General features: G+C 34.7%; 1 protein-coding gene across 1 annotated transcript in view; it reads left to right on the forward strand.

Annotated features, from left to right (window-relative positions):
- The window catches only part of LOC111064486 (proteasome adapter and scaffold protein ECM29), a 71003-nt gene that overhangs the window by 1805 nt on the left and 51628 nt on the right, over positions 1-17570 (forward strand). The window contains exons 4-16 of the mRNA XM_039443902.1: positions 1524-1642; positions 2003-2143; positions 3564-3663; positions 3851-3990; positions 5211-5394; positions 6304-6398; positions 6872-7067; positions 8916-9130; positions 10139-10361; positions 10731-10926; positions 11792-11883; positions 14996-15254; positions 17257-17450. Coding sequence (XP_039299836.1) covers positions 1524-1642; positions 2003-2143; positions 3564-3663; positions 3851-3990; positions 5211-5394; positions 6304-6398; positions 6872-7067; positions 8916-9130; positions 10139-10361; positions 10731-10926; positions 11792-11883; positions 14996-15254; positions 17257-17450 — 2154 coding nt within the window. The remainder of the gene's footprint in view (positions 1-1523; positions 1643-2002; positions 2144-3563; positions 3664-3850; positions 3991-5210; positions 5395-6303; positions 6399-6871; positions 7068-8915; positions 9131-10138; positions 10362-10730; positions 10927-11791; positions 11884-14995; positions 15255-17256; positions 17451-17570) is intronic.

Here is a 17570-nt window from a genome sequence, read left to right on the forward strand (position 1 = left end):
GTTACAAGTGACACTGATGTAATAACATTGGTAGATAATATACTAAGGCAATCCTTGTGTTATTTTCCTTACAAATTTAGGTGATGACATAGTTCAAAGACGTTATTACAAAATTGAACTAGTAAAGTACTTACATTCAACTCGTATTCCGTGGTTATTTTATGAAATAGATAAAAGTGATTACCCTTAACAAATAACATATTATTATTTACTTAACTACTAAGAATTATTAGTTCTATTATATTATTTCATGTATTAATAGAACTAGTAATATATATTATTACTAGTGCTATTATATTATTTTATTCCAGAACCTACTAGCTTCGGGTGTCTATCCCATTATCAAGTGCAGAAATTATTTATTTACTATCACAAACATCGATAGGTAACTATTTTGTTCATTTCATAACATCGGGATCTTTGGTCTAGATGCATGTTTATTTATTTATTCGTGGACAGAATCACAAATCATATAAATATGATTAGGAAGGAACAACAGGCTTGGCCCAAATCTATTCCATTCCCAAATTTTGATAAATTAATAAAATGTTCATTGTTTTTGAAGGGACGGATTCAAGGATCCAAAGGTTCAAAGAACCCCACACGTCAACCGAAGCTTATTGTGTTCCCAAGTACCTAGTATGTTAGTTAATACCTATGTCCTTTACAAGAACCAGGAGTTTTTCCCTATACTAACATTCCATTTATCACCTGGTTGCAATCATTGTCGCAATCCAGTGTGATATGCTTGGCAGTCTCTTTAGACTGATTAGTCCTCGTGACCTACGTGAGTTCCACTCCCTGCCTTCTCTGTAGGTCCTTCCGCTGAGGAAGGGGCGGCCAAGTTGTCCGGCCACGCTTGACTCAGCCTCGTGACCCACATTTGTGCCTGGTTTTTCACCCATCACTGGTTTTCTTGGTGTTTTTTCTTTTTGCCCCTCCGAAACTTCGCAGGGTCAAAAGCCTCACTTCTCCCAAGAAGTTTTGCCTAAATGGCCGCCCTTCTTTGAGTGGTGAGTTTTGGCCTCTCCACCCACAAACTCGTGACCTACGTGAGTTCCAATCCTGGCCTTTTTGTATGTCCTTCCGCTGAGAGAGGGGGCGCCAAACTGCCTCTAGGGCGCCCGGCCACCCTCGACTCAGCCTGGAGTTGCCTTGAGGTCTATTTTAGTCGCCTCCTACTACAAGCATGGGTGCTGTGGGTGAATTCTGGTTTTCAACACATTCTTGAGTACGATGATCGACTCAAAGCTTCCCCAACCCACAGGGGGGGGGGGGGGGCTAGTTAGATGCATGTTGGTTTGTATCCTTAAGATCAATCCTCGTATATTGAAGAAAAGCATGCAATGATAGTATGGCAGGTAGCATCATAATGTCACCCTTCCAAGGAAGCCCCGGATGTTTGTCACTTAATTCAAATAAAATATAATATACTCCGCTACCGTTTGGCATTTCACTTGTATAGCTATGATACTTGAATTATTGTATTGTTGATTTGAAGAATGTCTCTGTTTTTTTTACAGAATGTCAGTGTGGTTTACTTGAAAATGGGATATCAACGATTGCCTCCTAGTAAACAAGCAGAATTAATTCCGAAGATCGTTAATGCACTGGACAAGAAATCACAGGAGCATAGTGATATGTGAGTAACCAATCTGATTCAATTTTAAAAAATACAATCTTCAATGGATATTAAAAATAAGTCAAAATAGTAACCTTTCCATGTTAGTGATTTTCCGTTATTCATCTTATTCATGTTGTTTAGAATGAACGAGAATGGAAGTATTCGGCGAACTGATCATAGGTACTTAACTATCCTCATATATTACATCATGTTCCAAAGTAACTCATATAAATATCAGTATCATAAAGTATACGTAATTTATAATATAATTGGAATACATTTACAATTCAGTCACTAAAGCCTGAATGTTATAAAACATCACTAATCTTCAACAAAAATCTGTATGTTTTTACATCAAGTTTTCTTTCTAATTTGCAGTCTCGTGATGCTGATAATTAGTGCTCTGGGTCATGTACAATGGCCTCGTGATCCAGTCATGTGTGTAAATCACATTGCACCTAATGAAAAACCAAAATTATTATTAGAGGCTCTTCTAGATGTCCTCCTCATGCCGTATGGGTGAGTAATGTTAGGTTTGAGTATAGAATATGGCATAGAAATCATAATCAATTGTAAGTTGGTTTTTTAAATGATCAATTTAACGAAAATCCAAATTAAATGCTGTAAATCACCCCAAAGATATCTGCTACTGCAAATATTGACAACAGGGTAAACAGCTAGATGGATATTCGATGAGCGCTACTATTCAAAAATTATTTGTCAGCTCGGCAATATTAAATAATTTTTGAATAGTAGCGCTCAACATATTTCCATCTAGCTGTTTATCCTGTTGTCAATATTTGCAGTAGCAGATATCTTCGGGGTGATTTACAGCGTTTAATGTGGATTTTCGTTTAATAATAATTATTCATTCATTATCATTTTAATAATTGTAATATCTCAGTAATTTACATTTGTTTTTCTTCTTCGAAAGTTTGCAACTTAGAGTCACTCCTCGGATCCCCTCCCCTATCGCTCCTTATCTCTCTAGTCATTCACTCGCAAACCTCTGCATTCCATCTCTTTTCGAACATTGACCATCCATATTTTCCCACTTGGCATACCTCTGTTTTGATGCTTGTTTGGAGTCCATTCAAAAACTCTCAATAGTAGCCTATACTCTCCGTATTCATTCGGTGTAGGTGACCGTACCATTACCTGGTTCTTACCAATGTTACTTAGTATATTTAGTTTTGTTCTCTTGAAAAAAGAAAGACATGAGAAAATCATGTACTTAGTATCAAACATAACACGGAATACAACTAAAATACAGAAATATAAGATTGCACAAACAAAAGCAGTATAAAATACCAAGTCCTTTTCAATGTGCTACCTTTTTTTCAAATGTAAACTGAGCTCTGTTAATTATTAGTTTGATATAGCTGTTATAATATTATTGAATATTCGTAAGATTAGTTTTCAATAACTAATATTTTTGAAGCAATAAAATAGATATAGTAAGGTCCACATTATAATGGCAGTGGAGAAAGATAGGAAAAAACGTTATAGACGGTAGCTGATACAGGTTTATTGATATAATATTAACAGTTCATTCTTGTTTAAAATAATCAATTATATTTTATTAAGCTAGAAATTATATTTTTCAATAATTTCATAATTAAGATGAAATATTTTGTTAATTAATTATTAGTTCTACATTGTTAAAAGACGATCTGACAACAGAGCAAAGTGAGAAAGAGATAGCGCTATTAAGGATAGCAATACCATTGCTAATCAAACACTGCCATTATAACGTGAACCTCACTATAGTAGTGACAATTTCTTGTTGCTTCATTCAATATACCACAAAATCACTTCCACTAGTTTATATAAGAAAGTTCATTTTTTGATTAAATTTTGAATTATGGACAATTAATTTTATATATATTACACTATATACCTGCTCATGGACATTTAAAATCAATTTTTCATTTTGTAGATGGAAAAATCAAACTTTCGAAGCACCACCAGGTCTAAGTGTTTATGCCTTGAAGCGGATCGTCAGCAATCTCGACTTTGAAAAAGTCCCCCTCGAGAAGGTAAACTTCAAAGATCAAAGCATTATTGAAGTCATAGCTGTAATAATGCGTCCTTTCTTTGGAATTTGTATCTTCATTATTTAATATTAACTATAATCTGTGGAGTCTTTTCATGAAAAAATATTATTGGCTTTATTTAAATGTACAAAGTCTGATTTGATAATCAACTTTGAAGATTGCATCAAAGGTGAAGCAAAGTGCTCTGAAATGTGTGACCAGTGGCATGTACAAGCCAGAGGAGACACTCTGCCATCTGGTGGCCAGTTCTGCAGACCAGTGGTCAAGTGTATCCACCATTGCCAATAATGAGCTCGATATATTTTTGAGGTAAATTGATGTTATTAATTTCCATACAACATTCGTTGTCTAAATATAGTGTTCAATTAAACGAATGAATCATAATTCAGTTATTTATTTTATAATGCTTATCTAATTTTGTTAAGTGAAAAAATTGCTAACAATATATATCTCTTCTCAAGTGTTCAAGTGTCTCTTCTCAACGATTAGAAAAGTTTCCATAATGATTCAAATCAAACTCATAGTGACAAGAATGTTATTTTTGAAATATAAAGAATGTTATTTTTTAATTATGAAAGAATGTTATAATTGAAACCACTCTTCAATTAATGCAAAAATTAATTTATAATTTAACTGCAGTAAATCCAATAGCATTATTTACTATTGGCTCATCTCACAATTAATATGACTAATTTAGTTAATGCCACATTATTAAACAATAGGCTATTTAGTTTTTTTGAAAACCAACTTTGGAATACCTCAACTCAACTGTCAGTGTGTAGAAATCCAATGTAGGCGAAGTCCAATATAGGCGAAGTCCAATATTTTAGTTTGTTAGGTTTCTTAAATTTATTAAGGTGCGTACAGATTTACGCGCCGCGAACATGAGCAATTCACTTTTAATCAGCTGATGTCAAGCTTTTTATATCTATATCTTATACCGTTTCTGTAAAAATACAGATATAGTCAGCTGATTAAAAGTGAATTGCTCATGTTCGCGGCGCGTATATCTGTAAGCTCCTTTAGTTTTCCATTTCTCTGTCGGAACGGTTGTCTTGTTCATATCAGAAACCAGTGATCTGAAAATGGTTCAATGAAAATTGAAACATTGAAATTCCCAATGAACTTGACAATGTAGGCTACTGAAATAAAAATTCTTGTTTTTTTTCATAACTCGTTTGTGTTGCAATGTATTTGGTTATTATGCTGGTAGTATTATGTAATACACATCTCTAGACTGTTATGAAATATAGTTTATTGACTGAAATTTTGTGATATTGATTTTAATGATAACAGTGATGTATGTATAATATCTAGTTTGTTAGCGTTTTTGTGATTGCTTAAATATAAGTAATATAAAAAATAAGATAAGATATAATATGATATGAAATATAAATTCATATTTATACTATTTCCAATTATCTCTTATTAGGATTGTATCATCTGTTTACATTTTCATTTGACTTATTACAGAAGTAGTTTAGACCGGATTGTATCATCAACTCACTTTTTTATTTGACTTATTACAGGAGTGGTTTGGACTGGAGCAATCCTACTATGCTGCTGCCTTTGTACCAGTTGTACCTGGGTGTTCCAAACAATAACGACAGTGATAAGAGTCGAGCGCCCGCCGATCTTCGCTTGAAGCTGAAAATTCTGCCCCAAATGGCCAAAGCGCGAGGAAAGGGCATTATTTGGCCGATATGCATCAAGGTGAGTAGAATGAAACGGTATTGAGTTGCAATATTGTTGCGCCTTTTAGAAAGTTTTACAATTTCTTGTACATGTTAAAATAAATGAATATTTCCGTTTGATTCGACCGTGTAATCCAATTAATTAAAGAACATCACTAGCACCCTTGTTAAAAGTAAAACAAAAAGTAACTAGTACTATACTCCGTGCAAATTTACTTCAGACTTGGAGGAATTTGCGGCGCAGAGAAATGGAAGGAGATAAAGTCATAGATGGAAGCGCAATTGTCAATTTGTCGATTAGTCAGTCTGTGATTGCAGAGAGGAAACTTCCTAAGTTTAACATGATCGCTTGAATACTCACTGGAAATTACAGAACGCTGGCCGGTATACAACGGCAACATAGCAGCCGTTTTATCCCTGCCGCTGTATGCCTTCTCTGCAGCGCATGTCCATCCCAAGTCGGAAGTTAATTTGTACGGAGTATAGTTTCGAGGGGTACGCGACAGGGTGTCACCTAGTCTACTTGTCAACTCGGCATTTTGAGCAAAGGCGACAGCTTATCCCCTAGCGAAAATATATCGCTACCGTCAAGTGGTCACCCCGTCAGCATGTCACCTACTGGAATCGCATGTACCATCCTGTCGGGACCATACACGATAGAGTGTCAACTCGCTTGCTCTTCAATTGGTCACCAGTTGACGGGGTTACACCCCAAATTAAAAATTATTTTGACACTTGAGAATTGCAGAAGTGCTCGAAACTAGCCGTGATTTATAAAATGTAACAAGGGTACTAGTGATTAAACACTCAAGTAGCCCTATTGAAATACTTTATTATTTTCATTACCTATTAAATTATTCACAATAGGTACCTTGTTGGAGAACAAAATTCTTAATGTGTGTATTACAGTGTCTGTTCTCATTTTCAGGTAGTATTTGATGCACTCTATGGGGAAACAAATGTCAACATTGCAACCAAATTGATTTCACTTGGCCTCAACTTTTGCTCTGTCATGATTGAACAGTAAGTAGTTTTCAAAACTTTTTGTGAAACTGTGTTCTTCTCATAATATCTTATGTCACTAACTGCTTGGAATATACAAACGCTTCTTAATTTTTCAAACTTCATGAGTAGTTTAGTACAATTATTGTGATTGAAATACTGTAGTTATAGTATAGCGGATTGAATTGAATTGCTGCCTTTATTTAGTGATAGTTATAGTTTCTGTTCTTGATTTATTGTATGCAAATTTATTCTATTATTGTTTTGGCAAAATAAAACTGATTTGACTGATTGATTGATAGTTAAAGTTATAGTGAGTTATAGTTATAGTTAGAAATACTAGCTGAACTGGTACCAGGTACCACTCTATTAACAAGTAGTTCTATGATATTAAACTACTCTGTGATACAGAATTGAGTTTGGTATCTCCAAAGTAATATATTTGAAAACTGTGCTCATATCGGAAGAAAGTTGATATTTATAACTTGTTTCAGATCAGACGCAGCTAATCTCCGAGCAGTAGCTCGCATTCTCCTTGACTCTGGACTTCAGCAGCTTGTTCCTCTGCTGAAAGGCTCTACTCTCCAAGAGAAGATCTACCAGATAATAGGTCAGTTGGTGCTCAAAGTGCCTGACCTTGTTAAAAACGACTTGACCCTTCTGAGTCGTTTGTTCAACATCATCTCACAGGTGAGCCTGGAAATATACCTCTTATTTAACAACTTGATATTATGTTTGTAATAATGTACTATGACTACTACTAACTACGCCGTACCTATTTGTTGAATTCACTGTCTTAGCCTTTCTCGTATCCTGTCTACTGTTTCTTCTTTTTCATAAAGTCTTCTCCATGCACATTCCTCTCTACCATATAATCACCATTTGATTTGATTTTGATTTGATATCATCAAATACTAGTATTCCAATTATATTAATAACAGTTGATATTTCATTTCATTTTCTCATCCCACTGACTACCTATGAAAAGGGTATAAGGATTTGTCAATTATAATCTAAGTCGTCAATCTTTGCATTTCATAGTGCAAAAATCTGGTGTGGCGCACTCACATAACTTTCCTTGCCGTTATGAAAATATCACCTGACGCTAGTGTTAACGCGCATCTCAAGTCTACTATTCTAAGATCTAAGCCAGCTGGTGACACACGAAGTCTGCTATCTCTTCATAGTGAGTTGATTCAATAGAATCAACAGTTGCCAACAGTTTGTAATTAAAATAATGACATTTTCTCGAATTTCGAGCTTATTTTAAATTTAAGGTGAAAATGTTACTGAACATTAATTGTAGAGACTTTCATGCTTAATCTTCTCCAATTGGAAATTTTTGTTTAAATTGTATCTGAAGCCTGATAATTGGGAATCTAAAATCAAACTTTGCATAGATGGGGTGGAGCTCCTGGAATTTTTACAGATATAGGACTTGTGGCAGTTGATATAGCTTATCAATGACTATTTTAGGTATGAATTTGATTGAAATCGTTGGAGCCGTTTTCGAGAAAATCGCAAAAAACCCTGTTTTTGACAATATTTTCGCAATTTTATCCGCCATCTTGATTTGCATTAGATCGAAATTGTTCGTGTCGGATCCTTATATTGTAAGGACCTTAAGTTCCAAATTTCAAGTCATTCCGTTAATTGGGAGATGAGATATCGTGTACACAGACGCACATACACTCATACACACACATACAAACCAATACCCAAAAACCACTTTTTTGGACTCAGGGGACCTTGAAACGTATAGACATTTATAAATTGGGGTACCTTAATTATTTTCGGAAAGCAATACTTTCCTTACCTATGGTAATAGGGGCAAGGAAAGTAAAAATAATTCCTCACTGGAATAAAGGACAAACCTGCAACAACTCCTCCCTCACCTTAATTCTAAACTTTTCACCTGTAAGAGCCTTAACGCGTGTTGGCAATGAATTATAAAGCCGAATTCCTGCACTCTTCAACCCCCTCTCATACATACCAGTTCGTCTCTGAGGTTTTGTCTATATCTGGTATTGTATGAGTGGAACAACTCTCCTGTATTGAACCTATCTTTATTCTCATCAATAAAACAAAGAGCCTCTAGAATATATACATCTGGTAGTGGGAGAATCTTTAACTCTTTGAAATAATCTCTACAACTTGCTCTAATAGATTCACTCGCTATCACTCTAACTGCCCACTTTTGAATCCTAATTATATGTATTGCATGAGTTGAATTGCCCCAAAATAATATATAACACCGTATGAAAGAAGAGAATGGAACACAGCAAAATAAACACTTCTAAGCGTTTCTGTACCCAGCAATTTCTTCACGGTTCTAAGAACAAATACTGCCGAGTTTGGTTTGCTTTTTAGCTGGTCTAAATGAGGTCGCCAGGAGAGTTCAGAGTACAGCACTACTCCAAGTACCTTTGCCTCGTTTCCTGAACCTATGTTACCATCTCTCGTATCCAATACTGCTTCCCGAGCCGTCCTGAATGGAATCTGCATAGTCTCATTGTAAGATAATTATTAAAATTTCAGGAAGAAGACAAGGAAGTGCAAGTAGTGGTACGCGAGACCCTAGTAAGCATGGTGACCGCCTACAGTGCCAGTGATCTGCTGCTGGCTTTCCTGGCCACCCAAGTCAAGGCTCCATCCTACTTCACTCGGCTGGTTGCCCTGCGATATCTGTCCACCGTCTTTCCAGCCGACCACATGGATGCACGCTTCTGGATTCTCACCACAACTGGCGATGTGTGAGTATTTACTCTCGAATAACAAATGAGAAATTTTGATGAAAAATGAGAATTGAGAATTGAAAGTGAGAATTATTGAGAAAGTTTGTCGCCATGTTAAAAAGTGATACCAGAATTTTGAACCGCCGGTAGCCAAGGTCTATAAATACAGGTCATGACACTCGTGTTTCTTATGGAGCGGCCATTTTATGGAGTCTTTAAAGCGGTACATTTGAGAATCCAATCTAATTCAATTTGCTCCTAACAAAATAATGCATTTTAAAAACAATACTCTAGTTCAGATAATAGGCTATGTGAATTCAGATTTTCAATAATGACATTTCAATAATAAATGCTTCAATTATCCATTTATTTATTATTAAAAAGTGTTCTCATTTTTGTAACCTGAGGATTATGATTCATAAGGCATTGGGACAAGAAAGAAATATGCGAGGCCAACTGCAAAAAGAGTTGAAAGTTCCTGATGAATTAAATCTAAAAATCAACAATTCAGTTTCTAGTATTTTACTAAATACTATAATTCTGTGTCAAATATGTTGAATTTTTTTTATATAAATACATGATACATGTATCAAATTGTTGATTCAAGGTAAAATGATAGTCATTTGATAGAATGCTTAGTTGCTTTTCTTTCAGCTGCTGACTTGAAGATTGGAGTAATCTTGTTTAAAATCAGAGGAAACGTTTGTACTTGGTGATTGGAGAATGATTTAAAACTCTCAAAGTAGAAAATGTGTTCTGTAATCAAGGAAAGTGATTGAAAAAAGTCGATATGTAAGGTCAGAGCATTAGAATTTCTGTTATTAATTATCTTTGCACATCTTCTCTATCAAGCAATAGCCTCTTTTTTCCTTTCTGAATATTGTATTGTTACCTGTATCCAATAAATACTAAATAAATAAACATCTTTGCACATAAACTTCAATAATCTTTAACACTATGAATGTTTTCATTAGTAGGAAATTATACCATTTGTTTATTAATAATTTATTCATATCTCATTCACAGAATGGCGGAAGTTGCAACGCAAGGCTTGAAGGCGCTGTACGGCCCTGGTTTCCGGCCCGGAAACAAATGGAAGCCGATTCCTTCCCAAGCACTCACTCTGCCCGACTTCTCCAAAATGGCGATCGTGGTGCAGGATAAAATCGAACAGAAGAAATCGAATCCCAGTTCCAGGGTCACTGTCAACAAACTCACTCTGCCTTTCGATGTTACAACGTACTCTCATGTGAGTAGGCCTACTGTCTATCTAAACTCAGTAATCGAAAACGTATTCCATGTTGCTATTTATACTGTTGTAAGTAATAGTCAGTAGTTAATAACATAGAGAAAAGGTAGCATAGGAAGATATCCCATGTGGTAGGGCGTTTATGCTCCAAATTTCACTGTTAAGTCAAGCCGATAGTCCTAGTAGTTATTTTTCGTGAAGCCATGTGACGCTGGTAGTCTCTGATATTGTGCCGTTATTAACTCTCACTCGGCCAAAATAGTAATATCATACCAAAACAGTAACAGAAGTATGCTATCTTCTCTCTATGGCAATAAGAAATTATTGTCTTAGTTGATAATGAATTTTTATTGAATTTGATGATTACAGGTTATGGCGTACCTCCGTTTATGTCTGCTGCACGCAGCTGGAATTGAACTCGCAAAAGATCAGGACTATTCTGTAATTGATACAGCTGCCCCTATTGGAAAGTACTTGCGGAAAAATCTGATTAAAAATTCCAAACCTGATGATTCGATCACCGCATATTTGAATATGAACTTTGAACTGCTGGAGGCTCAGCCTGGTGAGTAACTAATGTATCATTTTATTAATGATTTTTAGAGTTCCATTTGTAAAGGCTCAAAGAATCAGGTGGTTGGGTCATGTGGAGAGAATGACTGCGGCCAGAATCCTTAAAATTGTGATGATGGTAAGGCTTCACAATAGGAGACAAAGAGGGAGACCCAGAAAAAGATGGCTGGATGAGGTGTTGAATGATGTTAGGAGTTTGGGAGTGAGGGGATGGAGGGGCATAGTCAACGATAGAGATGAGTGGAGTTTGATAGTTGTGGAGGCCAAAGCTCACCATGGGCTGTAGCGCCATAAATAGGAAGAGGTTGATTTTTAGAAAATTATAAAAATTGAATTAGAACTATTAAATCTGTAGGTTCAATCATTCATTATATTTAATAAGCGTACACTGCCTGCACTGGGTATCGAACTGTCTATTTCACTTGTCACAAAAATTCGACTTGTTGAGTAGCTTCACGAGTCTTATTTTAAACTAAGATCTCTTTCTGTATTTTTTATCTCAAAGTTCCACACCATCTCTTTCAAAAAATCTCAAAATAAAAGAGAACTACCTATGAAATACATAATGTACAGTTATAACCTATTAAGTTATTACCATGTAGAGAATAAACTATTAAAAGCCATCATGTACAGTATTATTGATTGATTTAATCTAAAGTTTTTTTTTAATTTTTGACTTGATCATATGCAACTAAATATGCCCACGGATCAAGAAAATATCCATTTGATAATCTCTTCTTAGGTATCTAATAATCAATCAATCATTCAATTAATTCATTCATTTCACAAACAAACATAATACAAAATAACAAAGAAAGATTTTAAAATGTGAATATATTGTGATTGGTGTTTTTCAGGTGTTGTACCCTTACACTGCATTTTGGAATGCTGTGGATCTACGCCGGAAGTATTTGTTCCGATGTATGTCTCTAAAATGGCTCTTGTCAAGGTAATGTATGATTTGAATTATTTAAAATTTAGTAAAGATCATGCACTGAATTTCATAAATTTCATAGCTCTTCTTCCAATTCCACTTGTTACTTTCCTTGCCCTATTACCATAGGTAAGGAAAGTATTGCTTTCCGAAAAAAATTAAGGTACCCCAATTTCTAAATCTCTATACGTTTCAAGGTCCCCTGAGTCCAAAAAAGTGGTTTTTGGGTATTGGTCTGTATGTGTGTGTGTATACACGATATCTCATCTCCCAATCAACGGAATGACTTGAAATTTGGAACTCAAGGTCCTTACAATATAAGGATCCGACACGAACAATTTCGATCAAATGCAATTCAAGATGGCGGCGAAAATGTTGTCAAAAACAGGGTTTTTTGCGATTTTCTCGAAAACGGCTCCAACGATTTTGATCAAATTCATACCTGAAATAGTCACTGATAAGCTCTATCAACTTCCACAAATCCCATATATGTAAAAATTCCAGGAGCTCCGCCCCATCTATGCAAAGTTTGATTTTAGATTCCCAATTATCATGCTTCAGATACAAATTGAACAGAAAATTTCAAGTGGAAAAGATTGATCATGAAAATCTCTACAATTAATGTTCAGTGACATTTTCACCTGAAATTGAAAATAAGCTCGAAATTCGATAAAATGTGATTATTTCGATTTCATAGTGTTGGCAACAGTTGATTCTATGAAATCATTCACTATGAAGAGATAGCAGACATCGTTTGTCTCCAGCATTATTGTCCTGACACCAGCTGACTCAGATCATTGAATAGTAGACTTGAGATGCGCGGGAACACAAGTGTCAGGTAATCAATTTTCGTAACGGCAAGGAAAGTTGTGTGAGTGCGCCACAACAGATTTTTGAAAATGTCAATGTTTATTATCAAAAAAAGAGTACCGAACCTTAAGTTAATCAGTTTTGGTTAATAAATAATTACCTATATATACATTCATATACTATTGTACTGAATGTACTATGGTACTATGGGATTGTACTATGATACTATTGTAGTGTTATGTTTAACTGAGCTACAAAACTCGCCAAATTTCTGGTCATACTTTTTACAAGAGTGAGCTTTGCGCTGAAGAGCAAGTTTCTTCAATAATCGATTATATATTTCAATTTTAAGATTCAATCTCATAAATTCTATTAATTATTCAAGTATGGGGTTTTCCAGTAATGCACTTGCACTCGGTTGCACAAAATTATGTTAACATCTAATCACCACAACCAATCAGAAAAGCCTTCTTTTCAAAAAAATCCTTCTCTGATTGGTTCTCTTGGAATTTAATCATGATTAAAATTTAACAGGATTTTGTGCAAACGGGCCCTACTATTGCTATTATGTAACAAATCAGTTTATTGAATACTAGCAGAAACCCGTGCTCCGCAAGGGTCTAATTAAAAACGTGACAAACTGAAAACTTGACCTACTGAAATCTTGAATAATACGAAATAGGCCTATAACCAACCTCGGTAAATTAAGAATCTACATACAAAATTTCAAGTTACTCAAATCAGTCCAATAGTTCAGACATGATGATGCGTCATTCGTGAATTTAGTTTAGTGTACAAGCCAGTTCTTTTCTCTATTATATTATAGATTATTCTTCAGACTGAACTATCTGAAAATATCCATCAACGATTGAATAATCACCACGGTATATTTCTGCTCCTTTGATAGTTAGACTATCTAATTGTGAAATCAGAAATTTTTACAATACAATGAATAAATTTAATAGAAAACTGAAAAATTTACTACTGTAGCAAAATATAACTACATTCCATGGTTTGAATTATTCGATCACTATCTTTTTAAATTGTTATATTGTGAGGTCTACGTTAAAATGCCAGTGGAGAAAGATAGGAGCGTTGCCGATTCTCTGCCTCTCCACTGCCTTCCATAGAGGATAGCTGATACCAGTAAATCTGATGAAATACTCATTTTTCATTCCTGTTGAAAAATGATCAATTATTTTTTATTTATCAAGAAAAAATATTTTTCAATGATTGAATAATAAATTCATGACTCAATTGAGATAAAATATTATGTTAATTAATACATTGTTGAATAACTATCTGGCAGTGTTGATTGATTGATTGATTGAGTACTTTATTTATGTAGATTACAATATATACTGGCTTATACAGTTATATACAATAGCTTACAATACAGCAAAATTATAGATGAATTTACATAATATAGACTAAGAAAATAATTTTTGCACTGTCTCTACCACTGAGAACCATCTACTTTGCAAACATTCATTCTCACCTAGCGTTTGGAGTAGGACTCTATGGAGGAACATCTCTTGAAAACTTGAAAAAATTATTCACAGTTCAGAAAAAAGCAGTCAGAATCATATTGAAGTTAGGTTTCAGAGAGTCTGTGAGAGAAAAATTCAAAAGCCTCAACATATTGACAATTTATGGACTGTACATAATGGAATGTATTCTGACATTGAAATTTAAAAATGAAGAATATGTTACCCACCGGTATCATACACGCTCAAGGAGAACATATGCACTTCATCAGCACAGGAGACACTTCTTCGAAAAACGGCCATCATACATGGGAGCAAAGTTCTTCAACAAGCTGCCGATTGATGTCAGAGAGAAGGAGGGTGCAGACTTCAAGAGAGAACTGAAGAGATATTTAATTTCTATGAGCCTGTACTCAATTCAGGAGTATCTAAATTGAATTGTTGTTAATGTTGAAATTCTTTGACCTCTTTTACTGTGACGTTATTTATATTGTATTGATGCAATGATGAATAAAGAATTATTTGATTTGATTTGATTTGATTTGACTGTATATGATATGAAAAAGCAATTTGTAATATAATAACTATAGATAATTATATTGTTATGCATCTACATAAATTGGCGGAGCTTTGGACATATCAATGTCCATTCTTCGGAAAGAATATTAAAAATATCCTTCCCACTAACTCTCTACCAAAAAATGTGGTAGAGTAAAAGTGTTGCGGAGGTAGAAAAGGATAGCGCTATCTGGTATCTGAAATGATAGACAAGGATACTGCCATTATAACGTGGACCTCACTAAAGTTCTGTTGAATCTCTGCTATTCTAGAATCTACTAAAAAGCTCTCAAGGTGAGATTCGCGAACTGTGTGCCATGCTGTATGCAGTTCTACTCGCATATGGATGCGAACAGATGGAGTTCGAAACTGAATTCCAATCGCTCATCGATATCCTGGATTCTGGCGGCAAAGACCTTGAACACCTCCACGGCTGTCTGCTGGCTTTGGGCAATGCCATAGACAGATGCTGCATCAGTCAGAGGATCTCGAAAGATTGGCCTCTACTCAAGAAGAGCGTTTTTTCTACGTGTGAGTACTATAGGACTATTTAATATTGTTTGTATAGCTATACTAGAACTTGAATTTATAGTGCTACAAAAATTAATGACAGATAGATTCACAATCATCATAAACATCACAATAGATGTAAAATAAAAAATATATTCAGTTAAAATAAAACTTTATTACCTTACAAAAAATCAAATACAGATTAACAAATTTTTAATCAACACATTCAATGTAATATTCTTAGAACTAGGAATAGAATATTCTATCATTTATAATTCTTTGACGAAACCAGCAAAATTATAGTTTGAGTGATGGTAATTAGTAACAAAAACAGAAAATTCAGTTAAGATCACATTAAATTCCACCAATAGTCAGTAATCATTAACTTCCCAGTTTCACAATAGACTGATCTGACTGTGCACTTGGAATTATTTAAAGATTATTAGATGATTGAACGATTCAATGATGTTCTTATTGTAAGATAAGTAATTTGATTAGACTTACCTTACGTTATTCAGTTCTTTCTCTAAGTAAGACATTCTATTAAAAGTTTTTTGTTGGTTGTAATCTATATATATATATATATATATATATATTATATATATATATATATATATATATATATATATATAAAAAATAAAATATATTATAGCCTATATCTATATTATATGATATAAAAGCGAAATGGCACTCACTCACTGACTGACTCACTCACTCGCAGAACTAAAAATCTACCGGACCAAAAACGTTCAAATTTGGTAGTTATGTTCAGTTGGCCCTTTAGAGGCGCACTAAGAAATCTTTTCTATATAAAAGCGAAATGGCACTCACTCACTGACTGACTCACTCACTCGCAGAACTAAAAATCTACCGGACCAAAAACGTTCAAATTTGGTAGGTATGTTCAGATAGCCCTTTAGAGGCGCACTAAGAAATCTTTTGGCAATATTTTAACTCTAAGGGTGGTTTTTAAGGGTTTAAAGTTAGTCTTTTAGCATGTATATTCTTCTTATTCTCTCAATGATGATTGAAAAATGTCCATACCATATGTTGATATAGAACTATAATCTAGATAGAGTACCTCTTCGAAACAGTTGTTAACAACTAGTAACTAAATTAATAATTTTGTCAGGTTGGCATTAAGTTGAGTTGACTTTGTTAGATTGGCACCAAGTTGAAGATTGAAATGCATTTATCGCGGAAAATTGATTGGGCACTGCTACTTCAATCAGAGCTATTCCTGGGAATATTATATTACTAGCCGTCAGGCTCGCTTCGCTCGCCATATCCGTTTAGCCAGACGTTTAGTCTGGACCCCCGACTGGATCGTCCTAATATATGATAAAAATGCTCAAATGAAAAATGCAGGCGAGCGAAGCGAGCCTGCTGATCTCATTCTTGGACGATCCAGTCGGGGGTCCAGGGGGCGGAGCCCCCTTGCTAGACGGATATGGCGAGCGAAGCGAGCCTGAAGGCTAGTCTATTAATAATATTATCGACCTTATAATATTTTGAATTTTATTTTCGATCCAGATTTTTCATTTTAAAAAATGAAGAGCAATGAGCAAATTTTCGATTAGTAATTCATGGTTGAATGTCATACATAAAATATAATTCTTGAATGAATGAATTTTTCGAGATTCATTCATTACGAAATAACATACTTTCTCCTTGAGAAGTTCGAATTATACTTTGAAATATAGTCTGAAAGTTGATTGTTCCTGTTTTGAGTGGGGAAAATGAAGATTTCAAGTCAATCCAAGATCCTAATTCAAAGAATCATAAGAGCTTCAAAGTGTCTCTAGGTACACTGGCAAGTTACTTGCTAATTGAAGCTACTTTAGGATTCCGATCTCAGTAGACATCAAATCTGTAAAATCCGTGTAGAAATAAATCTGATGAAAGATTACTAATTCAATCAGATACTGTCATTACTTTCAAGTTTGTTGTAATTAACTGTTAATTTTGTTCCTTTTTCTAATTATTTTCATCGGTACTACTTCAATGACATATCTTTCAACAGTGCCTTACCTGGAACATTCACATCACATGTTAATTGGTGCCAGCAGCAATGCGATTGCACTGATAAGTCACAGCGTCCTGCTACCGCTGGAAGATGTCGAAACGTCTCAATCCATGAAATCATCCTCTGTTGGAAGACTGGACGTTTTAAAGAAATTGCTAGCCATCGCAAAAAATCCATCCTACCCTTTTCAGGTGAGTGGTCATTCTTTATTCTTACTGGGTAGTTCTCTTCGTGCATTTAGGAAATTAATTCTTATAAAGATATTCACGTTTCTAAGTAAAATTGTTTAAAAATTGTATTGTGTGAAGGAG

Source organism: Nilaparvata lugens, chromosome 1, assembly GCF_014356525.2.
Source record: "Nilaparvata lugens isolate BPH chromosome 1, ASM1435652v1, whole genome shotgun sequence".
Classification (NCBI taxonomy): domain Eukaryota; kingdom Metazoa; phylum Arthropoda; class Insecta; order Hemiptera; family Delphacidae; genus Nilaparvata; species Nilaparvata lugens.